We start from the raw sequence: 27,917 nt of genomic DNA, 5'->3' as shown, positions 1-27,917 counted from the left end.
AATTTTGGATTGGAGATGTTTAATGTGAGTCTGGAAGGAGAGTTTACAGTCTAGCCAGACACCCAGGTATTTGTAGTTGTCCACGTATTCTAAGTCAGAGCCATCCAGAGTAGTGATGCTGGATGTGCAGGCAGGTGCGGGCAATGATCGGTTGAATATCATGCATTTTGTTTTATTTGCGTTTAAGAGCAGTTGGAGGCCACGGAAGGAGAGTTGTATGGCATTGAAGCTCGTCTGGAGGTTAGTTAACACAGTGTCCAAAGAAGGGCCAGAAGTATACAGAATGGTGTCGTCTGCGTAGAGGTGGATCAGAGACTCACCAGCAGCGAGAGCGACATCATTGATGTATACAGAGAAAAGAGTCGGCCCAAGAATTGAACCCTGTGGCACCCCCATAGAGACTGCCAGAGATCCGGACAACAGGCCCTCCGATTTGACACATTGAACTCTATCAGAGAAGTAGTTGGTGAACCAGGCGAGGCAGTAATTTGAGAAACCAAGGCTGTTGAGTCTGCCAATAAGAATGTAGTGATTGACAGAGTCGAAAGCCTTGGTCAGGTCGATGAATAAAGCTGCACAGTAATGTCTCTTATCGATGGCGGTTATGATATCATTAAGGACTTTGAGTGAGGCTGAGGTGCACCCATGACCGGCTCTGAAACCAGATTGCAAAGTGGAGAAGGTACGGTGTGATTCAAAATGGTCGGTAATCTGTTTGTTAACTTGGCTTTCGAAGACTTTAGAGATGCAGGGTAGGATAGATATAGGTCTGTAGCAGTTTGGGTCTAGAGTGTCTCCACCTTTGAAGAGGGAATCTCAGACGATACGAAAGAGAGGTTGAACAGGCTACTAATAGGGGTTGCAACAATTTCAGCAGATAATTTTAGAAAGCGGGTCCAGATTGTCTAGCCCGGCTGATTTGTAGGGGTCCAGATTTTGCAGCTCTTTCAGAACATCAGCTATCTGGATATGGGTGAAGGAGAAATGGTGGGGGCTTGGGCGGGTTGCTGTGGAGGACCCCGGGCAGTTGACGGAAGTCCTACCTAATCGGGTCAGTTTCCCTTCCTATCCTATTTACGTTCAAACACAATTTGACGGAAATTCTGCCTAAACGGGTCAGTCTTCCTTCATATCTCACTCACCCCTCCCTGCTATACTCTGTTCCTCAGAGCAGCAACGAGGTGTGGCCTACTGATTTACTGACTCCGTTAGCTAGACGGAGCGTTTTATCTGCAGGATCTGTTTTGCAGTTGAACCTCACCTAATCGGGTCGACGTTTTCCTGCTCCCTAACTATTCACCCAGGCCGACCCTTTTTCTAATTTTAAAAGCGGTCTCGTGGGCTTTCTACCTACTTATTTATGCAGACCTCTACTCTCTTAGAACTGTATTCATAAGCAACCTGTCCATGCAGTCCTTGTACTAATTTATCGAAGCGTTATGACAGGATTTTCTATCTACTTATTTATTTGTTTTGACCATATGGGCAGGCAGCAGCAGCCCCATACCAGGCCAGGCCTACCGCTCACCACACATTTAGTCCCCACAAATTCATACATATAATCACATTTAACAACCCCCAAAATTCATGCATGCATGCAGTTTCTAAAATCCCTGAAGCAATCTACACAAACATTTCAACTGCGTAAGAACAAGCTTACCTGTATATAGTTGGGCGGTCACCCGTTTGTGAGATTGTCCAGAGAAACTGTCACCAGCCAAGAACGACACTGTCCGAGGTCCCTTCGATCTCCTGGCAAGCTCGGCATGTATGTCGTGGAATATTGCTTCAAAAATATAACACTCTGACGAGAACTTGTGAATTCAATATAGACTTTAATACAGAGTAGCAAAGCCGAGCCCTTCCATGGAAGGACCCTATTACACACGCAACAGAGCCGAGCCCTTCATGAAAAAGACTAAATTCTCATATTACAGAGTCCTATCTTTATAGGATTCTGTCTTTGCATAACGTATAAAGTCCCCTCCCTCTATATGAAAATAGCTTCCCTAGACCGTTCTTCACCATTATCTCTCCATATCAGTTCTTGCTTGTTAACGCCTGATGACGCACACATCTGTTCCGGTTTGGATTACAATGGTGGTAGAACCCCCTAGCTTATACAACAAAAATACATTTATTGTATATGGTTCACATGTCAGTCAATTTGCCACCATTCTTCTCCTGTTTCCTCCTGACAATAGTATGTTAGAAGGCGGAAATGTTATTATGTTCTCAGCTAATGCAATCTCTGTCATGACATCCTACTCAGAGATGGCAATTGTACTGCATTCCCCCACCTCTCTATCCGGCCAATGTACTCATTGTTTACATTAGTGGCTCAGCATATCAGCTGCCCCTAGTAGCCCCCTAGCTCTCTATCCGGTCAATGTACTCATTGTCCTTACTTCCTGCTATTCAATTATGTTTCTTCAGCATAGCAGCTGCATCTAGCTTCTTTACATTAACTCCCACAATAGGTGTACCTAATAAACTGGCCAGAGTGTATATATACAGCAGTAAACAAATACAAATAAGGGTGGTCTCTTTCCCCATCCCCAGTGAAGGTGTAGGCTGAGAACACAGGGATCCTGTTGGTCGTGTCGTAGAGAGTTGCAAAACCTGTAGATGTTGTTGAACAACTGGCAAATCAGCTTGTAGCGGTTCTGGTTCTGGACTGTCCCACCATCCAAAATACCCAGAGTACTAAGAGTTAACTTATCCATGAAGAACTTCTCACAATCTTCAACGTCACTGAACTTCACCACTCGGTCTGTGTATCTGTCTGTCTGTCATTCTGTCTGTGTATCTGTCTGTCTGTCTGTCATTCTGTCTGTGTATCTGTCTGTCTGTCATTCTGTCTGTGTATCTGTCTGTCTGTCATTCTGTCTGTGTATCTGTCTGTCTGTCATTCTGTCTGTGTATCTGTCTGTCTGTCTGTCTGTCTGTCTGTGTATGTGTCTGTCTGTCATTCTGTCTGTGTATGTGTCTGTCTGTCATTCTGTCTGTGTATCTGTCTGTCTGTCATTCTGTCTGTGTATCTGTCTGTCTGTCATTCTGTCTGTCTGTCTGTCATTCTGTCTGTGTATCTGTCTGTCTGTCTGTCTGTCTGTCTGTCTGTCTGTCTGTCTGTCTGTCTGTCTGTCTGTCTGTCTGTCTGTCTGTCTGTCTGTCTGTCTGTGTATCTGTCTTTCTGTCTGTCTGTCTGTGTATCTGTCTGTCTGTCTGTCTGTCTGTCTGTCTGTCTGTCTGTCTGTCTGTCTGTCTGTCTGTCTGTCTGTCTGTCTGTGTATCTGTCTGTCTGTCATTCTGTCTGTGTATCTGTCTGTCTGTCATTCTGTCTGTCTGTCTGTCTGTCTGTCTGTCTGTCTGTCTGTCTGTCTGTCTGTCTGTCTGTCTGTCTGTCTGTCTGTCTGTCATTCTGTCTGTGTATCTGTCTGTCTGTCATTCTGTCTGTGTATCTGTCTGTCTGTCATTCTGTCTGTGTATCTGTCTGTCTGTCATTCTGTCTGTGTATCTGTCTAGATTTAGGTTCCCAAGGAAGGTTCTCCTGATAGCGCTCAAACCCGTCTGGATCTTGACACTCTGAACGTACGTTTTGCATCATATCTCTGACACCAGATATGATATTTGCTGTATTTTGTTCATTGTAAAAGGGTATTTTCTTTTTGTTTGCTGCAAAAACTGAAAAACCTGTTTGGAACGAAATACTGCTGTGAAACCTACAGGAGCCGTATCTTAATTTGATCGTCTTGTTGTTGTAGGAATTTTCCTGCACAGAATGAAATGCTAATTTGTAATGTATTCCAGGTTAAAATGGCTTCTAAAGTTTGTATTTTCTTCTTTAAAAATGTCAGACTTTTTTGGACCTAACAATTTTTTAAAAACCCCTACAAAAAATGTCCATTAATTATAAACAACATAACAATTACAATTTCCTGTTGCTGCAGGATCATTTTCTTGCTGTGTGAAACTGGCTCATATGAATATATGACGTTTTCTCTCTCTCTGCCTCCCTCTCTCTCTCATAAACTGTATCTGGGAAAGTCTACACATTCTAGTTATCAGATTCACATGGAATTGTTGTGCAATTTAAATGTTTAAATATGAAACTTTTTGTGAAAAGATGAATTGTAATTTTAGCTTCTAAATGAGAGATAAGGTAAACCCTGTTCACTCAGTGGCCCCGCCCAAGTGAACAGACATTGGTTGTAAACTATGAACCACACCCTTCTCTCCCCACTACATAAGTCCCTGTTAATTATAAACAACATAACAATTACAATTTCCTGTTGCTGCAGGATTATTTTCTTGTTGTGTGAAACTGTCTCAAATGAATATATGGCATATCTATCTCTGCCTCTTTCTCTCTCTCTCTGCCTCTATCTATCTCTCTATCTACCTCTGCCTCTCTCTGTCTCTCTCTCTCTCTACCTCTCTGTCTGTCTCTCTCTCTCTGTCTGTCTATCTCTCTATCTACCTCTGCCTCTCTCTGTCTCTCTGTCTGTCTCTATCTCTCTGTCTGTCTCTCAATCTCTGACTCTCTCTCTCTGCATCTCTGTTTGCCTCCCTCTCTGCCTCCATCTCTCTATCTATCTCTGCCTCTCTCTCTCTCTGTCTCTCTCTCTGTGTCTCTCTCTCTATCTATGTCTGCCTCTCTCTCTCTCTGTCTCTCTCTCTATCTCTCTGCCTCTCTCTCTCTCTCCTACTCATCCAAGTTTTTTTCTTAACACTACTAAAGTGACACGTCATTTTCCAGGAAGTAGCATTGTAGTATTTTGTGGTCTTTCTGAATAGTCTTCAATTGGCAAAAACGCATCACAATGGTCTTCAAGCCAAATAATCCATAAAAGGAATCCAGGCAGAGGTAAATTCACCCAAAACATATTATATATATATATATATATATATATATATATTGTAAATGACCGTGTTTTCACAAATGTTATGACATAAACGTCAAGCCATTTCAAAAGATTTGGGGACACGACCCGGAAGTAAAATGGAAGGGGCTGTTCATTTCAGAGTATTACTGAAATCACTTGTGGAAAAGCATCAGCTTTTTCCAACATTGGTTCTTCTTTCATCCCCCAAGGTCAGTCTGTCTCTCTTACCTCAGCGTCAGGTCAGTCTGTCTCTCTTACCTCAGCGTCAGGTCAGTCTGTCTCTCTAACCTCAGCGTCAGGTCAGTCTGTCTCTCTAACCTCAGCGTCAGGTCAGTCTGTCTCTCTTACCTCAGCGTCAGGTCAGTCTGTCTCTCTTACCTCAGCGTCAGGTCAGTCTGTCTCTCTAACCTCAGCGTCAGGTCAGTCTGTCTCTCTTACCTCAGCGTCAGGTCAGTCTGTCTCTCTTACCTCAGCGTCAGGTCAGTCTGTCTCTCTTACCTCAGCGTCAGGTCAGTCTGCCTCTCTTACCTCAGCGTCAGGTCAGTCTGTCTCTCTTACCTCAGCGTCAGGTCAGTCTGTCTCTCTAACCTCAGCGTCAGGTCAGTCTGTCTCTCTTACCTCAGTGTCAGGTCAGTCTGTCTATCTTACCTCAGCGTCAGGACAGTCTGTCTCTCTTACCTCAGCGTCAGGTCAGTCTGCCTCTCTTACCTCAGCGTCAGGTCAGTCTGTCTCTCTTACTTCAGCGTCAGGTCAGTCTGTCTCTCTTACCTCAGCGTCAGGTCAGTCTGTCTCTCTTACCTCAGTGTCAGGTCAGTCTGTCTCTCTTACTTCAGCGTCAGGTCAGTCTGTCTCTATAACCTCAGCGTCAGGTCAGTCTGTCTCTCTAACCTCAGCGTCAGGTCAGTCTGTCTCTCTTACTTCAGCGTCAGGTCAGTCTGTCTCTCTGACCTCAGCGTCAGGTCAGTCTGTCTCTCTTACCTCAGCGTCAGGTCAGTCTGTCTCTCTTACCTCAGCGTCAGGTCAGTCTGTCTCTCTTACCTCAGCGTCAGGTCAGTCTGTCTCTCTTACCTCAGCGTCAGGTCAGTCTGTCTCTCTGACCTCAGCGTCAGGTCAGTCTGTCTCTCTTACCTCAGCGTCAGGTCAGTCTGTCTCTCTTACCTCAGCGTCAGGTCAGTCTGTCTCTCTGACCTCAGCGTCAGGTCAGTCTGTCTCTCTTACCTCAGCGTCAGGTCAGTCTGTCTCTCTTACCTCAGCGTCAGGTCAGTCTGTCTCTCTTACCTCAGCGTCAGGTCAGTCTGTCTCTCTTACCTCAGCGTCAGGTCAGTCTGTCTCTCTTACCTCAGCGTCAGGTCAGTCTGTCTCTCTTACCTCAGCGTCAGGTCAGTCTGCCTCTCTTACCTCAGCGTCAGGTCAGTCTGTCTCTCTTACCTCAGCGTCAGGTCAGTCTGTCTCTCTTACCTCAGTGTCAGGTCAGTCTGTCTCTCTTACCTCAGCGTCAGGTCAGTCTGTCTCTCTGACCTCAGCGTCAGGTCAGTCTGTCTCTCTTACCTCAGCGTCAGGTCAGTCTGTCTCTCTTACCTCAGCGTCAGGTCAGCCTGTCTCTCTGACCTCAGCATCAGGTGTGTCTTTAGTTGCCTTCCACTGAATGCAGGGAAACATTTTGTAATATTTTTTAAAGCAGTTCATCCAGTGACATTTTGATGAGAAATAATAGTATTTATTGTTTGTGGACTTGGACAAAAGGGGGACATTTCCTGGTTCAAGTGTGGCTGAATGTGGGATGTAAAGTCTCACAATCTGTTTTTAGTCTGCTTGTTTATCGTAACTGAATGCAAATATGCTAATTATCAATTATTTGGATAATAGATCTAAAAACACAGATGATGAAAATATATATAATATATTTATCAATCAATTAATCAATCAATCAATCCAAAACCTTTCCTGTTCAGAGCTCATGGAGTGGAGGTTTGAAAACTGGAACAAGACTGACACCTGCTGGTGAGGTGATTGGAGAACACTGCTTGAAAATGTATTTAACTAGACAAGCAGTTAAGAACAAATTATTATTTAAAATGACGGCCTACCCCGGCCAAACCTGGACGATGATGGGCCAATTGTGCGCCACCCTATGGGACACCCAATCACGGACGGATGTGATGAAGCCTGGATTTTGATGATTCCAGAACAATGTTTGTAAATCCTTCTTGACCAGCTCCAGGTATGATTTGAGACATGGTAGCTTCTTGACCAGCTCCAGGTATGTTTAGAGACATGGTAGCTTCATGACCAGCTCCAGGTATGTTTATAGACATGGTAGCTTCTTGACCAGCTCCAGGTATGTTTTGAGACATGGTAGCTTCTTGACCAGCTCCAGGTATGTTTAGAGACATGGTAGCTAGCTGGTATCTTGGACCATAGCTGGTTGGGCACATAGTTATGTCAAAGTTTGAATGAATATCTGACAACTAAAATAGTGCCTTCAATCATTAATTTTTTTAGCTCAAATAACGTGGTCTAATGTTGAATTGGAACATTTTGGAGACACTTGGCTACATTTAATTACTATGAGAACAAAACACCAGACTCTCACAGGCTTCATTCATTATAGATGTTTATTCCTTCAGATGGGAAGAAGATGGATACATACAGTGATAGAATTACATTCAGAACATATAATATTATCTCCATGGTAACAGTGATAGAATTACATTCAGAACATATAATAGTATCTCCATGGTAACAGTGATAGAATTACATTCAGAACATATAATAGTATCTCTATGGTAACAGTGATAGAATTACATTCAGAACATATAATAGTATCTCTATGGTAACAGTGATAGAATTACATTCAGAACATATAATAGTATCTCTATGGTAACAGTGATAGAATTACATTCAGAACATATAATATTATCTCTATGGTAACAGTGATAGAATTACATTCAGAACATATAATAGTATCTCTATGGTAACAGTGATAGAATTACATTCAGAACATATAATAGTATCTCTATGGTAACAGTGATAGAATTACATTCAGAACATATAATAGTATCTCTATGGTAACAGTGATAGAATTACATTCAGAACATATAATAGTATCTCCATGGTAACAGTTACATGGTAGTCAGAACCTGACATAATGTTGGACTATGTATTAACAACAGTAATGTCTTTATATCATCAATTAATTAAACTTTATTTTCTACAGAACTCTATTCCCTTTCATGTGATATACAGACATAGCAGTGAAAGTAGAAGGTAGGATAGAATAGAAAGATTTGACTCTGGGCTTGAACCCTGGTCTTCCATGGGGAATGTACTTTATTGTAGTCTGTGATTCCACTGGACTAAACTCTGGGACTCTTCTGTAACACGTACAACGTGAGACATTTACAATCCTCATCACATACCATTAACATTTTCCCGCTAACATCCCCCTTCCTACCTCCCTCTCTCTGCTCTTCTCTCTCTCATTCTGAGAATGACTCCAATGGACATGGATGCTCTGGGAACACCTGGACATCACCACCATCTTGGTAGTGATCCTTCAACATTTTATACAGCTCTGCCAAGGTATGGGGTTCCAAAACTTTTTGATCAGTTCCTCTTGGTTCCACCCCCAGTATGCTTTAGCCATCCACTTTTTCTTGTTGTTGTAACAGCAGTAGGCTGTCCACATGAGATCTGGGATGTTCACTCTGTTGTTCAGTGTGTTGCTCTTACTGGGAACTGCTCCAGTCACCAAATAGGCCTTGGGTTTACCAGTATTATCTAGACACTGCTTCAGATCCTTTTTAACCTCAAGCTCCATCGTTCTCCAGCTACCTTCATTAAATGTCTTTACTTGAGGAACAGCGTTTGTCAGGGTAAAGGTGGAGTCCTGATTAACAGGTTGGTGAGCGAAAACTTTTGGAAACATGTGACCTTTGTTCACCTTCTTGTTGTTACCATCTATATCATAATCTTGATTGACAGCCTGGTGTGTATAAATGACTCCTGGATCCTCCAGACTCATAACTGGTTCTACTCCTCCATCCAGCTGTAAGAACAGTATTCATCATTCATTCAATGCAGTTATACTGTATACAGGTCTGATATAACGCTACTGGCACTGACCTGTATATATAATAGACCTGTATATTAGACCCGACCTGTATATTAGACCTGTATATCAGACCTGTATATCAGACCTGTATATTAGACCTGTATATTAGACCTGTATATTAGACCTGACCTGTATATCAGACCTGTATATTAGACCTGTATATCAGACCTGTATATTAGACCTGTATATCAGACCTGTATATCAGACCTGTATATTAGACCTGTATAACAGACCTGTATATTAGACCTGTATATTAGACCTGTATAACAGACCTGTATATTAGACCTGTATAACAGACCTGTATATCAGACCTGTATATTAGACCTGTATAACAGACCTGTATATTAGACCTGTATATCAGACCTGTATATTAGACCTGTATATTAGACCTGTATATTAGACCTGACCTGTATATCAGACCTGTATATTAGACCTGTATATTGGACCTGTACATTCATTCAGAAAGTATTCAGACCAAATTACTTTTCCACATTTTGTTACGTTACAGACTTATTCTAAAACTGATTCAATTGTTTTTTCCCTCATCAATCTACACACAATACCCCATAATGACAAAGCAAAACCAGGGTCTGAATACTTATGTAAATAAGGTATTTCTGTTTTTATTTTAGAAACTATCCCTTTAAGGAACGATACAGACATGTAATCTTGCTAGAACAGACAGTAGTAATTGTCTATTGAAGGTTATTGTTCTACCTTGGCATTAAATGTCGATTTGAAAATATGGTTAAATTACCTGAGGTTCAATCATCCATTTATCTGGTCTTTTCTCGCTCGATCCAAACCCAGTGAAGGTGTAGGCTGAGAACACAGGGATCATGTTGGTCGTGTCGTAGAGAGTTGCAAACATGTAGGTCTCGTAAACAACCTTTTTCTTCGTGTATTTAAACTTCTGGCAGATCGGCTTGTAGCGGTTCTGGTCGTGGACTGTCCCACCAACCAAAATACCTGGGAGGTTTGGAGTTGTCTCCTCCAGGAAGAACTCATTGCACTCTGGATTGAACCTGTCCACCACATGAGAGAGAGCAGGAGGAAGGAGAGAGAGGAGGAGGAGAGTAGAGAGATTATTCAATACCCCCATCGTCACCTGAAGACTGAACACCACAGAGACAAAGATGAAGTTACAGAGACCAGTTGGTAGACTGGAGACTGTTGAGCTGAGTCAGGACAGACTGCTTTAAATAGTTATTTCAGAGACCAGTTGGTAGACTGGAGACTGCTGAGCTGAGTCAGGACAGACTGCTTTAAATAGTTATTACAGAGACCAGTTGGTAGACTGGAGACTGCTGAGCTAAGTCAGGACAGACTGCTTTAAATAGTTATTACAGAGACCAGTTGGTAGACTGGAGACTGCTGAGCTGAGTCAGGACAGACTGCTTTAAATAGTTATTTCAGAGACTCCTCCTTCATGGTCAATACTGGAGACTGTTGAATTGCTTAAAATCCTCGGATTCCATGGAACTGATATAACTATAGTCCTATTCCATAGACCTGTTGTAGACTGGAGACTGCTGAAGCTATTCCATGGACGACTGCTTTAACTATAGTCCTATTCCATAGAACTGATCTACCTTATTCATGTGTCAATAGTCGAGGAGGGTTGAATTTAGCATCCTATTCCATAGAACTGATGTAACTATAGTCCTATTCCATAGAACTGATGTAACTATAGTCCTATTCCATAGAACTGATGTAACTATAGTCCTATTCCATAGAACTGATGTAACTATAGTTCTATTCCATAGAACTGATGTCACTATAGTCCTATTCCATAGAACTGATGTAACTATAGTCCTATTCCATAGAACTGATGTAACTATAGTCCTATTCCATAGAACTGATGTAACTATAGTCCTATTCCATGGAACTGATGTCACTATAGTCCTATTCCATAGAACTGATGTAACTATAGTCCTATTCCATAGAACTGATGTCACTATAGTCCTATTCCATAGAACTGATGTAACTATAGTTCTATTCCATGGAACTGATGTCACTATAGTCCTATTCCATAGAACTGATGTAACTATAGTCCTATTCCATAGAACTGATGTAACTATAGTTCTATTCCATAGAACTGATGTCACTATAGTCCTATTCCATAGAACTGATGTCACTATAGTCCTATTCCATGGAACTGATGGAACTTTAGGGGCTATATCTCGGGGCTTATCTGAGGGTGATTAGTCAACCAGCCATCATTATCGCAGGGCAATCAATCAATTAACTTTATATGTGTGTTGTATTGACCTGCTCCCTTAATAATACCTGAATAAAAATGTAGATTAATTAGAACTCTGACATGTGTGATAAGTTTGTCTCTCCTCATTTGATTGTAAAGAAATTAATCAATACAGAGGAACAGAGAGAGAGAGTAGAACAGGATGAGACAGGGAGGTACAGAGAGAGTAGAACAGGATGAGACAGGGAGGAACAGAGAGAGAGAGTAGAACAGGATGAGACAGTGAGGAACAGAGAGAGTAGAACAGGATGAGACAGGGAGGAACAGAGAGAGAGAGTAGAACAGGATGAGACAGGGAGGAACAGAGAGAGTAGAACAGGATGAGACAGGGAGGAACAGAGAGAGTAGAACAGGATGGACAGGGAGGAACAGAGAGAGTAGAACAGGATGAGACAGGGAGGAACAGAGAGAGAGAGTAGAACAGGATGAGACAGGGAGGAACAGAGAGAGAGAGTAGAACAGGATGAGACAGGGAGGAACAGAGAGAGAGAGTAGAACAGGATGAGACAGTGAGGAACAGAGAGAGTAGAACAGGATGAGACAGGGAGGAACAGAGAGAGAGTAGACCAGGATGAGAAAGGGAGGAACAGAGAGAGTAGAACAGGATGAGACAGGGAGGAACAGAGAGAGTAGAACAGGATGAGACAGGGAGGAACAGAGAGAGAGTAGAACAGGATGAGACAGGGAGGAACAGAGAGAGTAGGACAGGATGAGACAGGGAGGAACAGAGAGAGAGTAGAACAGGATGAGACAGGGAGAAACAGAGAGAGAGTAGAACAGGACGAGACAGGGAGGAACAGAGAGAGAGTAGACCAGGATGAGACAGGGAGGAACAGAGAGAGAGTAGACCAGGATGAGAAAGGGAGGAACAGAGAGAGTAGAACAGGATGAGACAGGGAGGAACAGAGAGAGAGTAGACCAGGATGAGACAGGGAGGAACAGAGAGAGAGTAGACCAGGATGAGAAAGGGAGGAACAGAGAGAGTAGAACAGGATGAGACAGGGAGGAACAGAGAGAGAGTAGAACAGGATGAGACAGGGAGGAACAGAGAGAGTAGGACAGGATGAGACAGGGAGGAACAGAGAGAGTAGAACAGGATGAGACAGGGAGGAACAGAGAGAGTAGGACAGGATGAGACAGGGAGGAACAGAGAGAGTAGAACAGGATGAGACAGGGAGGAACAGAGAGAGTAGAATAGGATGAGACAGGGAGGAACATAGAGAGAGTAGAACAGGATGAGATAGGGAGGAACAGAGAGAGAGAGAGAGAGTAGAACAGGATGAGACAGGGAGGAACAGAGAGAGTAGAACAGGATGAGACAGGGAGGAACAGAGAGAGTAGAACAGGATGAGACAGGGAGGAACTGAGAGAGAGAGTAGAACAGGATGAGACAGGGAGGAACAGAGAGAGTAGAACAGGATGAGACAGGGAGGAACGGAGAGAGTAGAACAGGATGCGACAGGGAGGAACAGAGAGAGAGTAGAACAGGATGAGACAGGGAGGAACAGAGAGAGTAGAACAGGATGAGACAGGGAGGAACAGAGAGAGAGAGTAGAACAGGATGAGACAGGGAGGAACAGAGAGAGTAGAACAGGATGAGACAGGGAGGAACAGAGAGAGTAGAACAGGATGAGACAGGGAGGAACAGAGAGAGTAGAACAGGATGAGACAGGGAGGAACAGAGAGAGAGTAGAACAGGATGAGACAGGGAGGAACAGAGAGAGTAGAACAGGATGAGACAGGGAGGAACGGAGAGAGTAGAACAGGATGAGACAGGGAGGAACAGAGAGAGTAGAACAGGATGAGACAGGGAGGAACAGAGAGAGAGAGTAGAACAGGATTAGACAGGGAGGAACAGAGAGAGTAGAACAGGATGAGACAGGGAGGAACAGAGAGAGAGAGTAGAACAGGATGAGACAGGGAGGAACAGAGAGAGTAGAACAGGATGAGACAGGGAGGAACAGAGAGAGAGTAGAACAGGATGAGACAGGAAGGAACAGAGAGAGAGTAGAACAGGATGAGACAGGAAGGAACAGAGAGAGAGTAGAACTGGATGAGACAGGAAGGAACAGAGAGAGAGTAGAACAGGATGAGACAGGGAGGAAAAGAGAGAGAGAGAGTAGAACAGGATGAGACAGGGAGGAACAGAGAGAGAGTAGAACAGGATTAGACAGGGAGGAACAGAGAGAGTAGAATAGGATGAGACAGGGAGGAACAGAGAGAGAGTAGAACAGGATGTGACAGGGAGGAACAGAGAGAGAGAGTAGAACAGGATTTGACAGGGAGGAACAGAGAGAGAGAGTAGAACAGGATTAGACAGGGAGGAACAGAGAGAGTAGAACAGGATTAGACACGGAGGAACAGAGAGAGTAGAACAGGATTCGACAGGGAGGAACAGAGAGAGTAGAACAGGATGGACAGGGAGGAACAGAGAGAGTAGAACAGGATGAGACAGGGAGGAACAGAGAGAGAGAGTAGAACAGGATGAGACATGGAGGAACAGAGAGAGTAGAACAGGATGAGAAAGGGAGGAACAGAGAGAGTAGAACAGGATTAGACAGGGAGAAACAGAGAGAGTAGAACAGGATGAGACAGGGAGGAACAGAGAAAGAGAGAGTAGAACAGGATGAGACAGGGAGGAACAGAGAGAGAGTAGAACAGGATGAGACAGGGAGGAACAGAGAGAGAGTAGAACAGGATGAGACAGGGAGGAACAGAGAGAGTAGAACAGGATGAGACAGGGAGGAACAGAGAGAGTAGAACAGGATGAGACAGGGAGGAACAGAGAGAGAGAGTAGAACAGGATGAGACAGAGAGGAACAGAGAGAGTAGAACAGGATGAGACAGGGAGGAACAGAGAGAGAGAGAGTAGAACAGGATGAGACAGGGAGGAACAGAGAGAGTAGAACAGGATGAGACAGGGAGGAACAGAGAGAGTAGAACAGGATTAGACAGGGAGGAACAGAGAGAGTAGAACAGGATTAGACAGGGAGGAACAGAGAGAGTAGAACAGGATTAGACAGGGAGGAACAGAGAGAGTAGAACAGGATGAGACAGGGAGGAACAGAGAGAGAGTAGAACAGGGAGGAACAGAGAGAGTAGAACAGGATGAGACAGGGAGGAACAGAGAGAGAGTAGAACAGGATGAGACAGGGAGGAACAGAGAGAGTAGAACAGGATGAGACAGGGAGGAACAGAGAGAGTAGAACAGGATGAGACAGGGAGGAACAGAGAGAGAGTAGAACAGGATGAGACAGGGAGGAACAAAGAGAGTAGAACAGGATGAGACATGGAGGAACAGAGAGAGTAGAACAGGATGAGACATGGAGGAACAAAGAGAGTAGAACAGGATGTGAAAGGGAGGAGCAGAGAGAGTAGAACAGGATTAGACGGGGAGGAACAGAGAAAGTAGAACAGGATGAGACAGGGAGGAACAGAGAAAGAGAGAGTAGAACAGGATGAGACAGGGAGGAACAGAGAGAGTAGAACAGGATGGACAGGGAGGAACAGAGAGAGTAGAACAGGATGGACAGGGAGGAACAGAGAGAGAGAGTAGAACAGGATGAGACAGTGAGGAACAGAGAGAGTAGAACAGGACGAGACAGGGAGGAACAGAGAGAGAGAGTAGAACAGGATGAGACAGGGAGGAACAGAGAGAGAGTAGACCAGGATGAGACAGGGAGGAACAGAGAGAGAGTAGACCAGGATGAGAAAGGGAGGAACAGAGAGAGTAGAACAGGATGAGACAGGGAGGAACAGAGAGAGAGAGTAGAACAGGATGAGACAGGGAGGAACAGAGAGAGAGAGTAGAACAGGATGAGACAGGGAGGAACAGAGAGAGAGTAGAACAGGATGAGACAGGGAGGAACAGAGAGAGTAGAACAGGATGAGACAGGGAGGAACAGAGAGAGAGTAGAACAGGATGAGACAGGGAGGAACAGAGAGAGTAGAATAGGATGAGACAGGGAGGAACAGAGAGAGAGTAGAACAGGGAGGAACAGAGAGAGTAGAACAGGATGAGACAGGGAGGAACAGAGAGAGAGTAGAACAGGATGAGACAGGGAGGAACAGAGAGAGTAGAACAGGATGAGACAGGGAGGAACAGAGAGAGTAGAACAGGATGAGACAGGGAGGAACAGAGAGAGTAGAACAGGATGAGACAGGGAGGAACAGAGAGAGAGTAGAACAGGATTAGACAGGGAGGAACAGAGAGAGTAGAACAGGATGAGACAGGGAGGAACAGAGAGAGTAGAACAGGATGAGACATGGAGGAACAAAGAGAGTAGAACAGGATGTGAAAGGGAGGAGCAGAGAGAGTAGAACAGGATTAGACAGGGAGGAACAGAGAGAGTAGAACAGGATGAGACAGGGAGGAACAGAGAAAGAGAGAGTAGAACAGGATAAGACAGGGAGGAACAGAGAGAGTAGAACAGGATGGACAGGGAGGAACAGAGAGAGTAGAACAGGATGAGACAGGGAGGAACAGAGAGAGTAGAACAGGATGGACAGGGAGGAACAGAGAGAGAGAGTAGAACAGGATGAGACAGTGAGGAACAGAAAGAGTAGAACAGGACGAGACAGGGAGGAACAGAGAGAGTAGAACAGGATGATACAGGGAGGAACAGAGAGAGAGTAGACCAGGATGAGACAGGGAGGAACAGAGAGAGAGTAGACCAGGATGAGAAAGGGAGGAACAGAGAGAGTAGAACAGGATGAGACAGGGAGGAACAGAGAGAGAGTAGAACAGGATGAGACAGGGAGGAACAGAGAGAGTAGGACAGGATGAGACAGGGAGGAACAGAGAGAGTAGAACAGGATGAGACAGGGAGGAACAGAGAGAGTAGAACAGGATGAGACAGGGAGGAACAGAGAGAGAGAGTAGAACAGGATGAGACAGGGAGGAACAGAGAGAGAGAGTAGAACAGGATGGGACAGGGAGGAACAGAGAGAGTAGAACAGGATGAGACAGGGAGGAACAGAGAGAGAGTAGAACAGGATGAGACAGGGAGGAACAGAGAGAGTAGAATAGGATGAGACAGGGAGGAACATAGAGAGAGTAGAACAGGATGAGATAGGGAGGAACAGAGAGAGAGAGAGTAGAACAGGATGAGACAGGGAGGAACAGAGAGAGTAGAACAGGATGAGACAGGGAGGAACTGAGAGAGTAGAACAGGATGTGACAGGGAGGAACAGAGAGAGTAGAACAGGATGAGACAGGGAGGAACAGAGAGAGTAGAACAGGATGAGACAGGGAGGAACGGAGAGAGTAGAACAGGATTAGACAGGGAGGAACAGAGAGAGAGTAGAACAGGATGAGACAGGGAGGAACAGAGAGAGTAGAACAGGATGAGACCGGGAGGAACAGAGAGAGAGTAGAACAGGATGAGACAGGGAGGAACAGAGAGAGTAGAACAGGATGAGACAGGGAGGAACGGAGAGAGTAGAACAGGATAGGACAGGGAGGAACAGAGAGAGGTAGAACAGGATGAGACAGGGAGGAACGGAGAGAGTAGAACAGGATAGGACAGGGAGGAACAGAGAGAGAGTAGAACAGGATGAGACAGGGAGGAACGGAGAGAGTAGAACAGGATAGGACAGGGAGGAACAGAGAGAGAGTAGAACAGGATGAGACAGGGAGGAACAGAGAGAGAGTAGAACAGGATGAGACAGGGAGGAACAGAGAGAGAGAGTAGAACAGGATGAGACAGGGAGGAACAGAGAGAGTAGAACAGGATGAGACAGGGAGGAACAGAGAGAGTAGAACAGGATGAGACAGGGAGGAACAGAGAGAGTAGAACAGGATGAGACAGGGAGGAACAGAGAGAGAGTAGAACAGGATGAGACAGGGAGGAACAGAGAGAGTAGAACAGGATGAGACAGGGAGGAACGGAGAGAGTAGAACAGGATGAGACAGGGAGGAACAGAGAGAGTAGAACAGGATGAGACAGGGAGGAACAGAGAGAGAGAGTAGAACAGGATTAGACAGGGAGGAACAGAGAGAGTAGAACAGGATGAGACAGGGAGGAACAGAGAGAGAGAGTAGAACAGGATGAGACAGGGAGGAACAGAGAGAGTAGAACAGGATGAGACAGGGAGGAACAGAGAGAGAGTAGAACAGGATGAGACAGGAAGGAACAGAGAGAGAGTAGAACTGGATGAGACAGGAAGGAACAGAGAGAGAGAGAGTAGAACAGGATGAGACAGGGAGGAACAGAGAGAGAGTAGAACAGGATTAGACAGGGAGGAACAGAGAGAGTAGAATAGGATGAGACAGGGAGGAACAGAGAGAGAGTAGAACAGGATGTGACAGGGAGGAACAGAGAGAGAGAGTAGAACAGGATGAGACAGGGAGGAACAGAGAGAGAGTAGAACAGGGAGGAACAGAGAGAGTAGAACAGGATGAGACAGGGAGGAACAGAGAGAGAGATTAGAACAGGATTAGACAGGGAGGAACAGAGAGAGTAGAACAGGATGAGACAGGGAGGAACAGAGAGAGTAGAACAGGATGAGACAGGGAGGAACAGAGAGAGAGTAGAACAGGATGAGACAGGGAGGAACAGAGAGAGTAGAACAGGATGAGACAGGGAGGAACAGAGAGAGAGTAGAACAGGATGAGACAGGGAGGAACAGAGAGAGAGAGTAGAACAGGATGGACAGGGAGGAACAGAGAGAGTAGAACAGGATGAGACAGGGAGGAACAGAGAGAGTAGAACAGGGAGGAACAGAGAGAGAGTAGAACAGGATTTGACAGGGAGGAACAGAGAGAGTAGAACAGGATGAGGCAGGGAGGAACAGAGAGAGAGTAGAACAGGATGAGACAGGGAGGAACAGAGAGAGTAGAACAGGATGAGACAGGGAGGAACAGAGAGAGAGAGTAGAACAGGATGAGACAGGGAGGAACAGAGAGAGTAGAACAGGATTAGACAGGGAGGAACAGAGAGAGTAGAACAGGATTAGACAGGGAGGAACAGAGAGAGTAGAACAGGATTCGACAGGGAGGAACAGAGAGAGTAGAACAGGATGAGACATGGAGGAACAGAGAGAGTAGAACAGGATGAGACAGGGAGGAACAGAGAGAGTAGAACAGGATGAGACAGGGAGGAACAGAGAGAGTAGAACAGGATGAGACAGGGAGGAACGGAGAGAGTAGAACAGGATGAGACAGGGAGGAACAGAGAAAGAGAGAGTAGAACAGGATGGGACAGGGAGGAACAGAGAGAGTAGAACAGGATGTGACAGAGAGGAACAGAGAGAGTAGAACAGGATAAGCCAGGGAGGAACAGAGAGAGTAGAACAGGATGAGACAGGGAGGAACAGAGAGAGTAGAACAGGATGAGACAGAGAGGAACAGAGAGAGTAGAACAGGATGAGACAGGGAGGAACAGAGAGAGAGAGTAGAACAGGATGGACAGGGAGGAACAGAGAGAGTAGAACAGGATGAGACAGGGAGGAACAGAGAGATTAGAACAGGATGAGACAGGGAGGAACAGAGAGAGTAGAACAGGATGAGACAGAGAGGAACAGAGAGAGTAGAACAGGATGAGACAGGGAGGAACAGAGAGAGAGAGTAGAACAGGATGAGACAGGGAGGAACAGAGAGAGTAGAACAGGATGAGACAGGGAGGAACAGAGAGAGTAGAACAGGATTAGACAGGGAGGAACAGAGAGAGTAGAACAGGATTAGACAGGGAGGAACAGAGAGAGTAGAACAGGATTAGACAGGGAGGAACAGAGAGAGAGTAGAACAGGATGAGACAGAGAGGAACAGAGAGAGTAGAACAGGATTAGACAGGGAGGAACAGAGAGAGTAGAACAGGATGAGACAGGGAGGAACAGAGAGAGTAGAACAGGATTAGACAGGGAGGAACAGAGAGAGTAGAACAGGATGAGACAGGGAGGAACAGAGAGAGTAGAACAGGATGAGACAGGGAGGAACAGAGAGAGAGTAGAACAGGATGAGACAGGGAGGAACAGAGAGAGTAGAACAGGATGAGACAGGGAGGAACAGAGAAAGAGAGTAGAACAGGATGAGACAGGGAGGAACAGAGAGAGTAGAACAGGATGAGACAGGGAGGAACAGAGAGAGTAGAACAGGATGAGACAGGGAGGAACAGAGAGAGTAGAACAGGATAAGACAGGGAGGAACAGAGAGAGTAGAACAGGATGAGACAGGGAGGAACAGAGAGAGTAGAACAGGATGAGACAGGGAGGAACAGAGAGAGAGTAGAACAGGATGAGACAGGGAGGAACAGAGAGAGTAGAACAGGATGAGACAGGGAGGAACAGAGAGAGTAGAACAGGATGAGACAGGGAGGAACAGAGAGAGTAGAACAGGATGAGACAGGGAGGAACAGAGAGAGTAGAACAGGATTAGACAGGGAGGAACAGAGAGAGTAGAACAGGATGAGACAGGGAGGAACAGAGAGAGAATAGAACAGGATTAGACAGGGAGGAACAGAGAGAGAGTAGAACAGGATGAGACAGTGAGGAACAGAGAGAGAGTAGAACAGGATGAGACAGGGAGGAACAGAGAGAGAGTAGAACAGGATTAGACAGGGAGGAACAGAGAGAGTAGAACAGGATGAGACAGGGAGGAACAGAGAGAGAGTAGAACAGGATGTGACAGGGAGGAACAGAGAGAGGTAGAACAGGATGAGACAGGGAGGAACAGAGAGAGAGTAGAACAGGATGAGACAGGGAGGAACAGAGAGAGAGTAGAACAGGATGAGACAGGGAGGAACAGAGAGAGTAGAACAGGATGAGACAGGGAGGAACAGAGAGAGAGATAGAACAGGATGAGACAGGGAGGAACAGAGAGAGAGTAGAACAGGATGAGACAGGGAGGAACAGAGAGAGAGTAGAACAGGATGAGACAGGGAGGAACAGAGAGAGTAGAACAGGATGAGACAGGGAGGAACAGAGAGAGTAGAACAGGATTAGACAGGGAGGAACAGAGAGAGGTAGAACAGGATGAGACAGGGAGGAACAGAGAGAGAGTAGAACAGGATGAGACAGGGAGGAACAGAGAGAGTAGAACAGGATGAGACAGGGAGGAACAGAGAGAGTAGAACAGGATTAGACAGGGAGGAACAGAGAGAGTAGAACAGGATGAGACAGGGAGGAACAGAGAGAGTAGAACAGGATTAGACAGGGAGGAACAGAGAGAGTAGAACAGGATGAGACAGGGAGGAACAGAGAGAGTAGAACAGGATTAGACAGGGAGGAACAGAGAGAGTAGAACAGGATGAGACAGGGAGGAACAGAGAGAGTAGAACAGGATGAGACAGGGAGGAACAGAGAGAGTAGAACAGGATGAGACAGGGAGGAACAGAGAGAGAGTAGAACAGGATGAGACAGGGAGGAACAGAGAGAGTAGAACAGGATGAGACAGGGAGGAACAGAGAGAGTAGAACAGGATGAGACAGGGAGGAACAGAGAGAGTAGAACAGGATGAGACAGGGAGGAACAGAGAGAGTAGAACAGGATGAGACAGGGAGGAACAGAGAGAGTAGAACAGGATGAGACAGGGAGGAACAGAGAGAGAGAGTAGAACAGGATGAGACAGAGAGGAACAGAGAGAGTAGAATAGGATGAGACAGGGAGGAACAGAGAGAGAGTAGAACAGGATGAGACAGGGAGGAACAGAGAGAGGTAGAACAGGATGAGACAGGGAGGAACAGAGAGAGAGTAGAACAGGATGAGACAGGGAGGAACAGAGAGAGGAGTAGAACAGGATGAGACAGGGAGGAACAGAGAGAGTAGAACAGGATGAGACAGGGAGGAACAGAGAGAGTAGAACAGGATGAGACAGGGAGGAACAGAGAGAGTAGAACAGGATGAGACAGGGAGGAACAGAGAGAGAGTAGAACAGGATGAGACAGGGAGGAACAGAGAGAGAGAGTAGAACAGGATGAGACAGGGAGGAACAGAGAGAGTAGAACAGGATGAGACAGGGAGGAACAGAGAGAGTAGAACAGGATGAGACAGGGAGGAACAGAGAGAGTAGAACAGGATGAGACAGGGAGGAACAGAGAGAGAGTAGAACAGGATGAGACAGGGAGGAACAGAGAGAGTAGAACAGGATGAGACAGGGAGGAACAGAGAGAGTAGAACAGGATGAGACAGGGAGGAACAGAGAGAGAGTAGAACAGGATGAGACAGGGAGGAACAGAGAGAGAAGTAGAACAGGATGAGACAGGGAGGAACAGAGAGAGTAGAACAGGATGAGACAGGGAGGAACAGAGAGAGAGTAGAACAGGATGAGACAGGGAGGAACAGAGAGAGTAGAACAGGATGAGACAGGGAGGAACAGAGAGAGAGAGTAGAACAGGATGAGACAGGGAGGAACAGAGAGAGTAGAACAGGATGAGACAGGGAGGAACAGAGAGAGTAGAACAGGATGAGACAGGGAGGAACAGAGAGAGTAGAACAGGATGAGACAGGGAGGAACAGAGAGAGTAGAACAGGATGAGACAGGGAGGAACAGAGAGAGTAGAACAGGATGAGACAGGGAGGAACAGAGAGAGTAGAACAGGATGAGACAGGGAGGAACAGAGAGAGTAGAACAGGATGAGACAGGGAGGAACAGAGAGAAGTAGAACAGGATGAGACAGGGAGGAACAGAGAGAGTAGAACAGGATGAGACAGGGAGGAACAGAGAGAGTAGAACAGGATGAGACAGGGAGGAACAGAGAGAGAAGTAGAACAGGATGAGACAGGGAGGAACAGAGAGAGTAGAACAGGATGAGACAGGGAGGAACAGAGAGAGGTAGAACAGGATGAGACAGGGAGGAACAGAGAGAGAGTAGAACAGGATGAGACAGGGAGGAACAGAGAGAGAGTAGAACAGGATGAGACAGGGAGGAACAGAGAGAGTAGAACAGGATGAGACAGGGAGGAACAGAGAGAGTAGAACAGGATGAGACAGGGAGGAACAGAGAGAGAGTAGAACAGGATGAGACAGGGAGGAACAGAGAGAGGTAGAACAGGATGAGACAGGGAGGAACAGAGAGAGTAGAACAGGATGAGACAGGGAGGAACAGAGAGAGAGTAGAACAGGATGAGACAGGGAGGAACAGAGAGAGTAGAACAGGATTAGACAGGGAGGAACAGAGAGAGTAGAACAGGATGGACAGGGAGGAACAGAGAGAGTAGAACAGGATGAGACAGGGAGGAACAGAGAGAGTAGAACAGGATGAGACAGGGAGGAACAGAGAGAGTAGAACAGGATTAGACAGGGAGGAACAGAGAGAGAGTAGAACAGGATGAGACAGGGAGGAACAGAGAGAGATAGAACAGGATGAGACAGGGAGGAACAGAGAGAGTAGAACAGGATGAGACAGGGAGGAACAGAGAGAGTAGAACAGGATGAGACAGGGAGGAACAGAGAGAGTAGAACAGGATGAGACAGGGAGGAACAGAGAGAGTAGAACAGGATGAGACAGGGAGGAACAGAGAGAGTAGAACAGGATGAGACAGGGAGGAACAGAGAGAGAGTAGAACAGGATGAGACAGGGAGGAACAGAGAGAGTAGAACAGGATGAGACAGGGAGGAACAGAGAGAGAATAGAACAGGATGAGACAGGGAGGAACAGAGAGAGGTAGAACAGGATGAGACAGGGAGGAACAGAGAGAGAGAGTAGAACAGGATGAGACAGGGAGGAACAGAGAGAGTAGAACAGGATGAGACAGGGAGGAACAGAGAGAGGTAGAACAGGATGAGACAGGGAGGAACAGAGAGAGTAGAACAGGATGAGACAGGGAGGAACAGAGAGAGTAGAACAGGATGAGACAGGGAGGAACAGAGAGAGAATAGAACAGGATGAGACAGGGAGGAACAGAGAGAGAGAGTAGAACAGGATGAGACAGGGAGGAACAGAGAGAGTAGAACAGGATGAGACAGGGAGGAACAGAGAGAGTAGAACAGGATGAGACAGGGAGGAACAGAGAGAGTAGAACAGGATTAGACAGGGAGGAACAGAGAGAGTAGAACAGGATGAGACAGGGAGGAACAGAGAGAGAGTAGAACAGGATTAGACAGGGAGGAACAGAGAGAGTAGAACAGGATGAGACAGGGAGGAACAGAGAGAGTAGAACAGGATGAGACAGGGAGGAACAGAGAGAGAATAGAACAGGATTAGACAGGGAGGAACAGAGAGAGTAGAAGAGGATGATACAGGGAGGAACAGAGAGAGTAGAACAGGATGAGACAGGGAGGAACAGAGAGAGTAGAACAGGATGAGACAGGGAGGAACAGAGAGAGAGAGTAGAACAGGATGAGACAGGGAGGAACAGAGAGAGTAGAACAGGATGAGACAGGGAGGAACAGAGAGAGAGAGTAGAACAGGATGAGACAGGGAGGAACAGAGAGAGTAGAACAGGATGAGACAGGGAGGAACAGAGAGAAGTAGAACAGGATTAGACAGGGAGGAACAGAGAGAGAGTAGAACAGGATGAGACAGGGAGGAACAGAGAGAGTAGAACAGGATTAGACAGGGAGGAACAGAGAGAGTAGAACAGGATGAGACAGGGAGGAACAGAGAGAGTAGAACAGGATTAGACAGGGAGGAACAGAGAGAGTAGAACAGGATGAGACAGGGAGGAACAGAGAGAGTAGAACAGGATGAGACAGGGAGGAACAGAGAGAGTAGAACAGGATGAGACAGGGAGGAACAGAGAGAGTAGAACAGGATGAGACAGGGAGGAACAGAGAGAGTAGAACAGGATGAGACAGGGAGGAACAGAGAGAGTAGAACAGGATGAGACAGGGAGGAACAGAGAGAGTAGAACAGGATGAGACAGGGAGGAACAGAGAGAGTAGAACAGGATGAGACAGGGAGGAACAGAGAGAGTAGAACAGGATTAGACAGGGAGGAACAGAGAGAGTAGAACAGGATGAGACAGGGAGGAACAGAGAAAGAGAGAGTAGAACAGGATAAGCCAGGGAGGAACAGAGAGAGTAGAACAGGATGAGACAGGGAGGAACAGAGAGAGAGAGTAGAACAGGATTAGACAGAGAGGAACAGAGAGAGAGTAGAACAGGATTAGACAGGGAGGAACAGAGAGAGTAGAACAGGATGAGACAGGGAGGAACAGAGAGAGTAGAACAGGATTAGACAGGGAGGAACAGAGAGAGTAGAACAGGATTAGACAGGGAGGAACAGAGAGAGGTAGAACAGGATTAGACAGGGAGGAACAGAGAGAGAGTAGAACAGGATGAGACAGGGAGGAACAGAGAGAGTAGAACAGGATGAGACAGGGAGGAACAGAGAGAGTAGAACAGGATGAGACAGGGAGGAACAGAGAGAGAGAGTAGAACAGGATGAGACAGGGAGGAACAGAGAGAGTAGAACAGGATTAGACAGGGAGGAACAGAGAGAGTAGAACAGGATGAGACAGGGAGGAACAGAGAGAGTAGAACAGGATGAGACAGGGAGGAACAGAGAGAGTAGAACAGGATGAGACAGGGAGGAACAGAGAGAGTAGAACAGGATGAGACAGGGAGGAACAGAGAGAGTAGAACAGGATGAGACAGGGAGGAACAGAGAGAGTAGAACAGGATGAGACAGGGAGGAACAGAGAGAGTAGAACAGGATGTGACAGGGAGGAACAGAGAGAGTAGAACAGGATGAGACAGGGAGGATCAGAGAGAGTAGAACAGGACGAGACAGGGAGGAACAGAGAGAGTAGAACAGGATGAGACAGGGAGGAACAGAGAGAGAGTAGAACAGGATGGACAGGGGGGAACAGAGAGAGTAGAACAGGATAGAACAGGGAGGAACAGAGAGAGTAGAACAGGATGGAACAGGGAGGAATATATATTTTTAAAGCTTATAAGCCATTAACAACTTTTTGACAGCCCTAGCCGATTAGTTAAAAAACAGGTTTCATCGTTTTACTAGTTGATGTCCCAGGGACAATAATTCAGAACATATGTCGGTTCTACAGGTCTAGATGATAAGATTACAAGTGAAAGTGGTTCTGGGATAGTTTCCTTTAGAAGGTGTCTATTCCACGGGGGTTGTCATTCTAATTGTATTTGTTATTCTGATTAGTCTATTTGTATTTAACCAGCAGTATTATATTGTTTTGGTGTCAGTCATGTGTCCAGAAGGGGAATGGTAAGTGCTTGTAGAAAATAATGGTACACACCCAAATTTACCACAATCACAGCTCAAATCTGTGTCCAACCTCTAAAAGCAGGAAAGCAAGTACCAACTCTTTGTCAAGCCTACCTGTCACGTCCTGACCAGTAAGGGGTCAGTTGTCATTGTGGTATGGTCTGGGCGTGGCAGGGGGTGTTGTTTCTGTGTGTTTTGGGGTTTGTTTGTTTCCAGGGGATATGTTCTAGTTTTCTTTTCTATGTGTGGCCAGGTATGGCTTCCAATCAGAGGCAGGTGTCTGTCGTTGTCTCTGATTGGAAGCCATACTTAGGCAGCCTGTTTTTCCTGTGTTTTTGTGGGTGGTTGCTTTCTGTATAGTTGGTTACCTTACAGAACTGTTGATTGTCTTTGTTAATTTTGTTTAAGTGTTCACTCTCTCCAAATAAATACACGAAGATGAGCACTATACCCGCTGCGTTTTGGTCCCCTTTCATCCACGCATGTGACACTACCAGTCTCCTGGGGCTCTTTTGTAGATATGCTAAATGGTTTGGTTCACATGCCAGCCTGTTAAATAAAAACACTGTATGTTGGTAATGATAGACAGTTACTCCAAATGGATTGAAGCCATCCCCACATCAAATGAGGAAGCAAGGACTGTGGCTAAGTTGCCTGTTATAAGACATTGTTCCACGACGTACCACAAAGTCTAGATAGTGATGGTCGGACACACTTCACCAAGAAGATAATGAAAGAACTGTGTGACATGATGCAAATTAAGAGGAATTTGCATTTACCGTTTACCAGATAGTTCTGGACCTAGAGAATGCTACAATGACGTTTAGAAAAATTAACTGGCAAAAATATGTGCTCAACCAGGACTCACCGGGGTGGATGCTCTACCCATAGATATGTACTCAGCCAGGACTTACCTGGGCTGATGCTCTACCCGTAGATATATGCTCAACCAGGACTTAACTGGGCTGATGCTCTACGCATAGATATGTGATCAGCCAGGACTTAACTGGGCTGATGCTCTACCCATAGATATGTGCTCAGACAGGACTTAACTGGGTGGAAGCTCTACCCATAGATATGTGCTCAGCCAGGACTTAACTGGGTGGATGCTCTACCCATAGATATGTGCTCAGCCATGACTTAACTGGGTGGATGCTCTACCCATAGATATGTGCTCAGCCAGGACTTAACTGGGTGGATGCTCTACCCATAGATATGTGCTCAGCCAGGACTTAACTGGGTGGAAGCTCTACCCATAGATATGTGCTCAGCCAGGACTTACCTGGGTGGATGCTCTACCCATAGATATGTGCTCAGCCAGGACTTAACTGGGTGGATGCTCTACCCATAGATATGTGCTCAGCCAGGACTTAACTGGATGGAAGCTCTACCCATAGATATGTGCTCAGCCAGGACTTACCTGGGCTGATGCTCTACCCGTAGATATATGCTCAGCCAGGACTTAACTGGGCTGATGCTCTACCCATAGATATGTGATCAGCCAGGACTTAACTGGGCTGATGCTCTACCCATAGATATGTGCTCAGACAGGACTTAACTGGGTGGAAGCTCTACCCATAGACATGTGCTCAGCCAGGACTTACCTGGGCGGATGCTCTACCCATAGATATGTGCTCAGCCATGACTTAACTGGGTGGATGCTCTACCCATAGATATGTGCTCAGACAGGACTTAACTGGGTGGAAGCTCTACCCATAGATATGTGCTCAGCCAGGACTTACCTGGGTGGATGCTCTACCCATAGATATGTGCTCAGCCAGGACTTAACTGGGTGGATGCTCTACCCATAGATATGTGCTCAGCCAGGACTTAACTGGGTGGATTCTCTACCCATAGATATGTGCTCAGCCAGGACTTAACTGGGTGGATGCTCTACCCGTAGATATGTGCTCAGCCAGGACTTAACTGGGTGGATGCTCTACCCATAGATATGTGCTCAGCCAGGACTTAACTGGGCTGATGCTCTACCCGTAGATATGTGCTCAACCAGGACTTAACTGGGTGGATTCTCTACCCATAGATATGTGCTCAGCCAGGACTTAACTGGGCTGATGCTCTACCCATAGATATGTGCTCAGACAGGACTTAACTGGGTGGATGCTCTACCCATAGCCTTGTATTCAATGCGTTCCACCTCAGTTACAAAAACTGGCCTCAGTCCTCATGAGGTACTGATAGTCCATCCCATAAGGACCCCTGCATCACCACCAGCAGCAGTCCCTGATCTGCATCTGTTGGATGAAGCTATGAAGTACTGTAGAGCTCTGACTAACTGCATTCCAGCTGTTCACTCACAGGTCTCTGCTGCCCAATCTCCCCCAGATGACCGTCCCCATCACCATCTCCAGCCTGGAGATTGGGTATTGGTCAGGAGGCAGGACAGACGTAAAGAACCTTTGAAACTCAGGTGGACAGGACCAAATCAGACCGTCATCACCACCCAAATGGTGGTTAAGTGCTGATGGAAAGACACCTGGATCCAAGCCTACAACTGTAAGCAAGTAGGAGAGCTG

The 27,917-nt window shown here is 46.1% G+C and overlaps 1 protein-coding gene across 1 annotated transcript; it reads right to left on the bottom strand.

Annotated features, from left to right (window-relative positions):
• Nucleotides 1-8,210: 8,210 nt before the first annotated feature.
• Nucleotides 8,211-10,414, bottom strand: LOC123738289 (endonuclease domain-containing 1 protein-like). Its single transcript, XM_045713350.1, has 2 exons — nt 9,758-10,414; nt 8,211-8,934 (listed from the first exon to the last, which is right to left on the bottom strand). Exons 1-2 carry the CDS (start codon nt 10,100-10,102, stop codon nt 8,443-8,445), a joined length of 837 nt encoding a protein of 278 aa, XP_045569306.1. The 5' UTR covers nt 10,103-10,414; the 3' UTR covers nt 8,211-8,442.
• Nucleotides 10,415-27,917: the final 17,503 nt, after the last annotated feature.

This window comes from Salmo salar, unplaced genomic scaffold, assembly GCF_905237065.1.
Source record: "Salmo salar unplaced genomic scaffold, Ssal_v3.1, whole genome shotgun sequence".
In the NCBI taxonomy this organism is placed as follows: domain Eukaryota; kingdom Metazoa; phylum Chordata; class Actinopteri; order Salmoniformes; family Salmonidae; genus Salmo; species Salmo salar.
This window is presented reverse-complemented; position numbering and strand designations above follow the sequence as displayed.

What these genes read in the sequence shown, in the direction of transcription:
- LOC123738289 (XM_045713350.1), bottom strand. Translation starts at nt 10,102, where the DNA reads ATGGGGGTATTGAATAATCTCTCTACTCTCCTCCTCCTCTCTCTCCTT. An exon ending in AATGGATGATTGAACCTCAG is followed by an intron (nt 8,935 to 9,757) that starts GTAATTTAACCA and finishes CTGTTCTTACAG; the next exon opens with CTGGATGGAGGAGTAGAACC.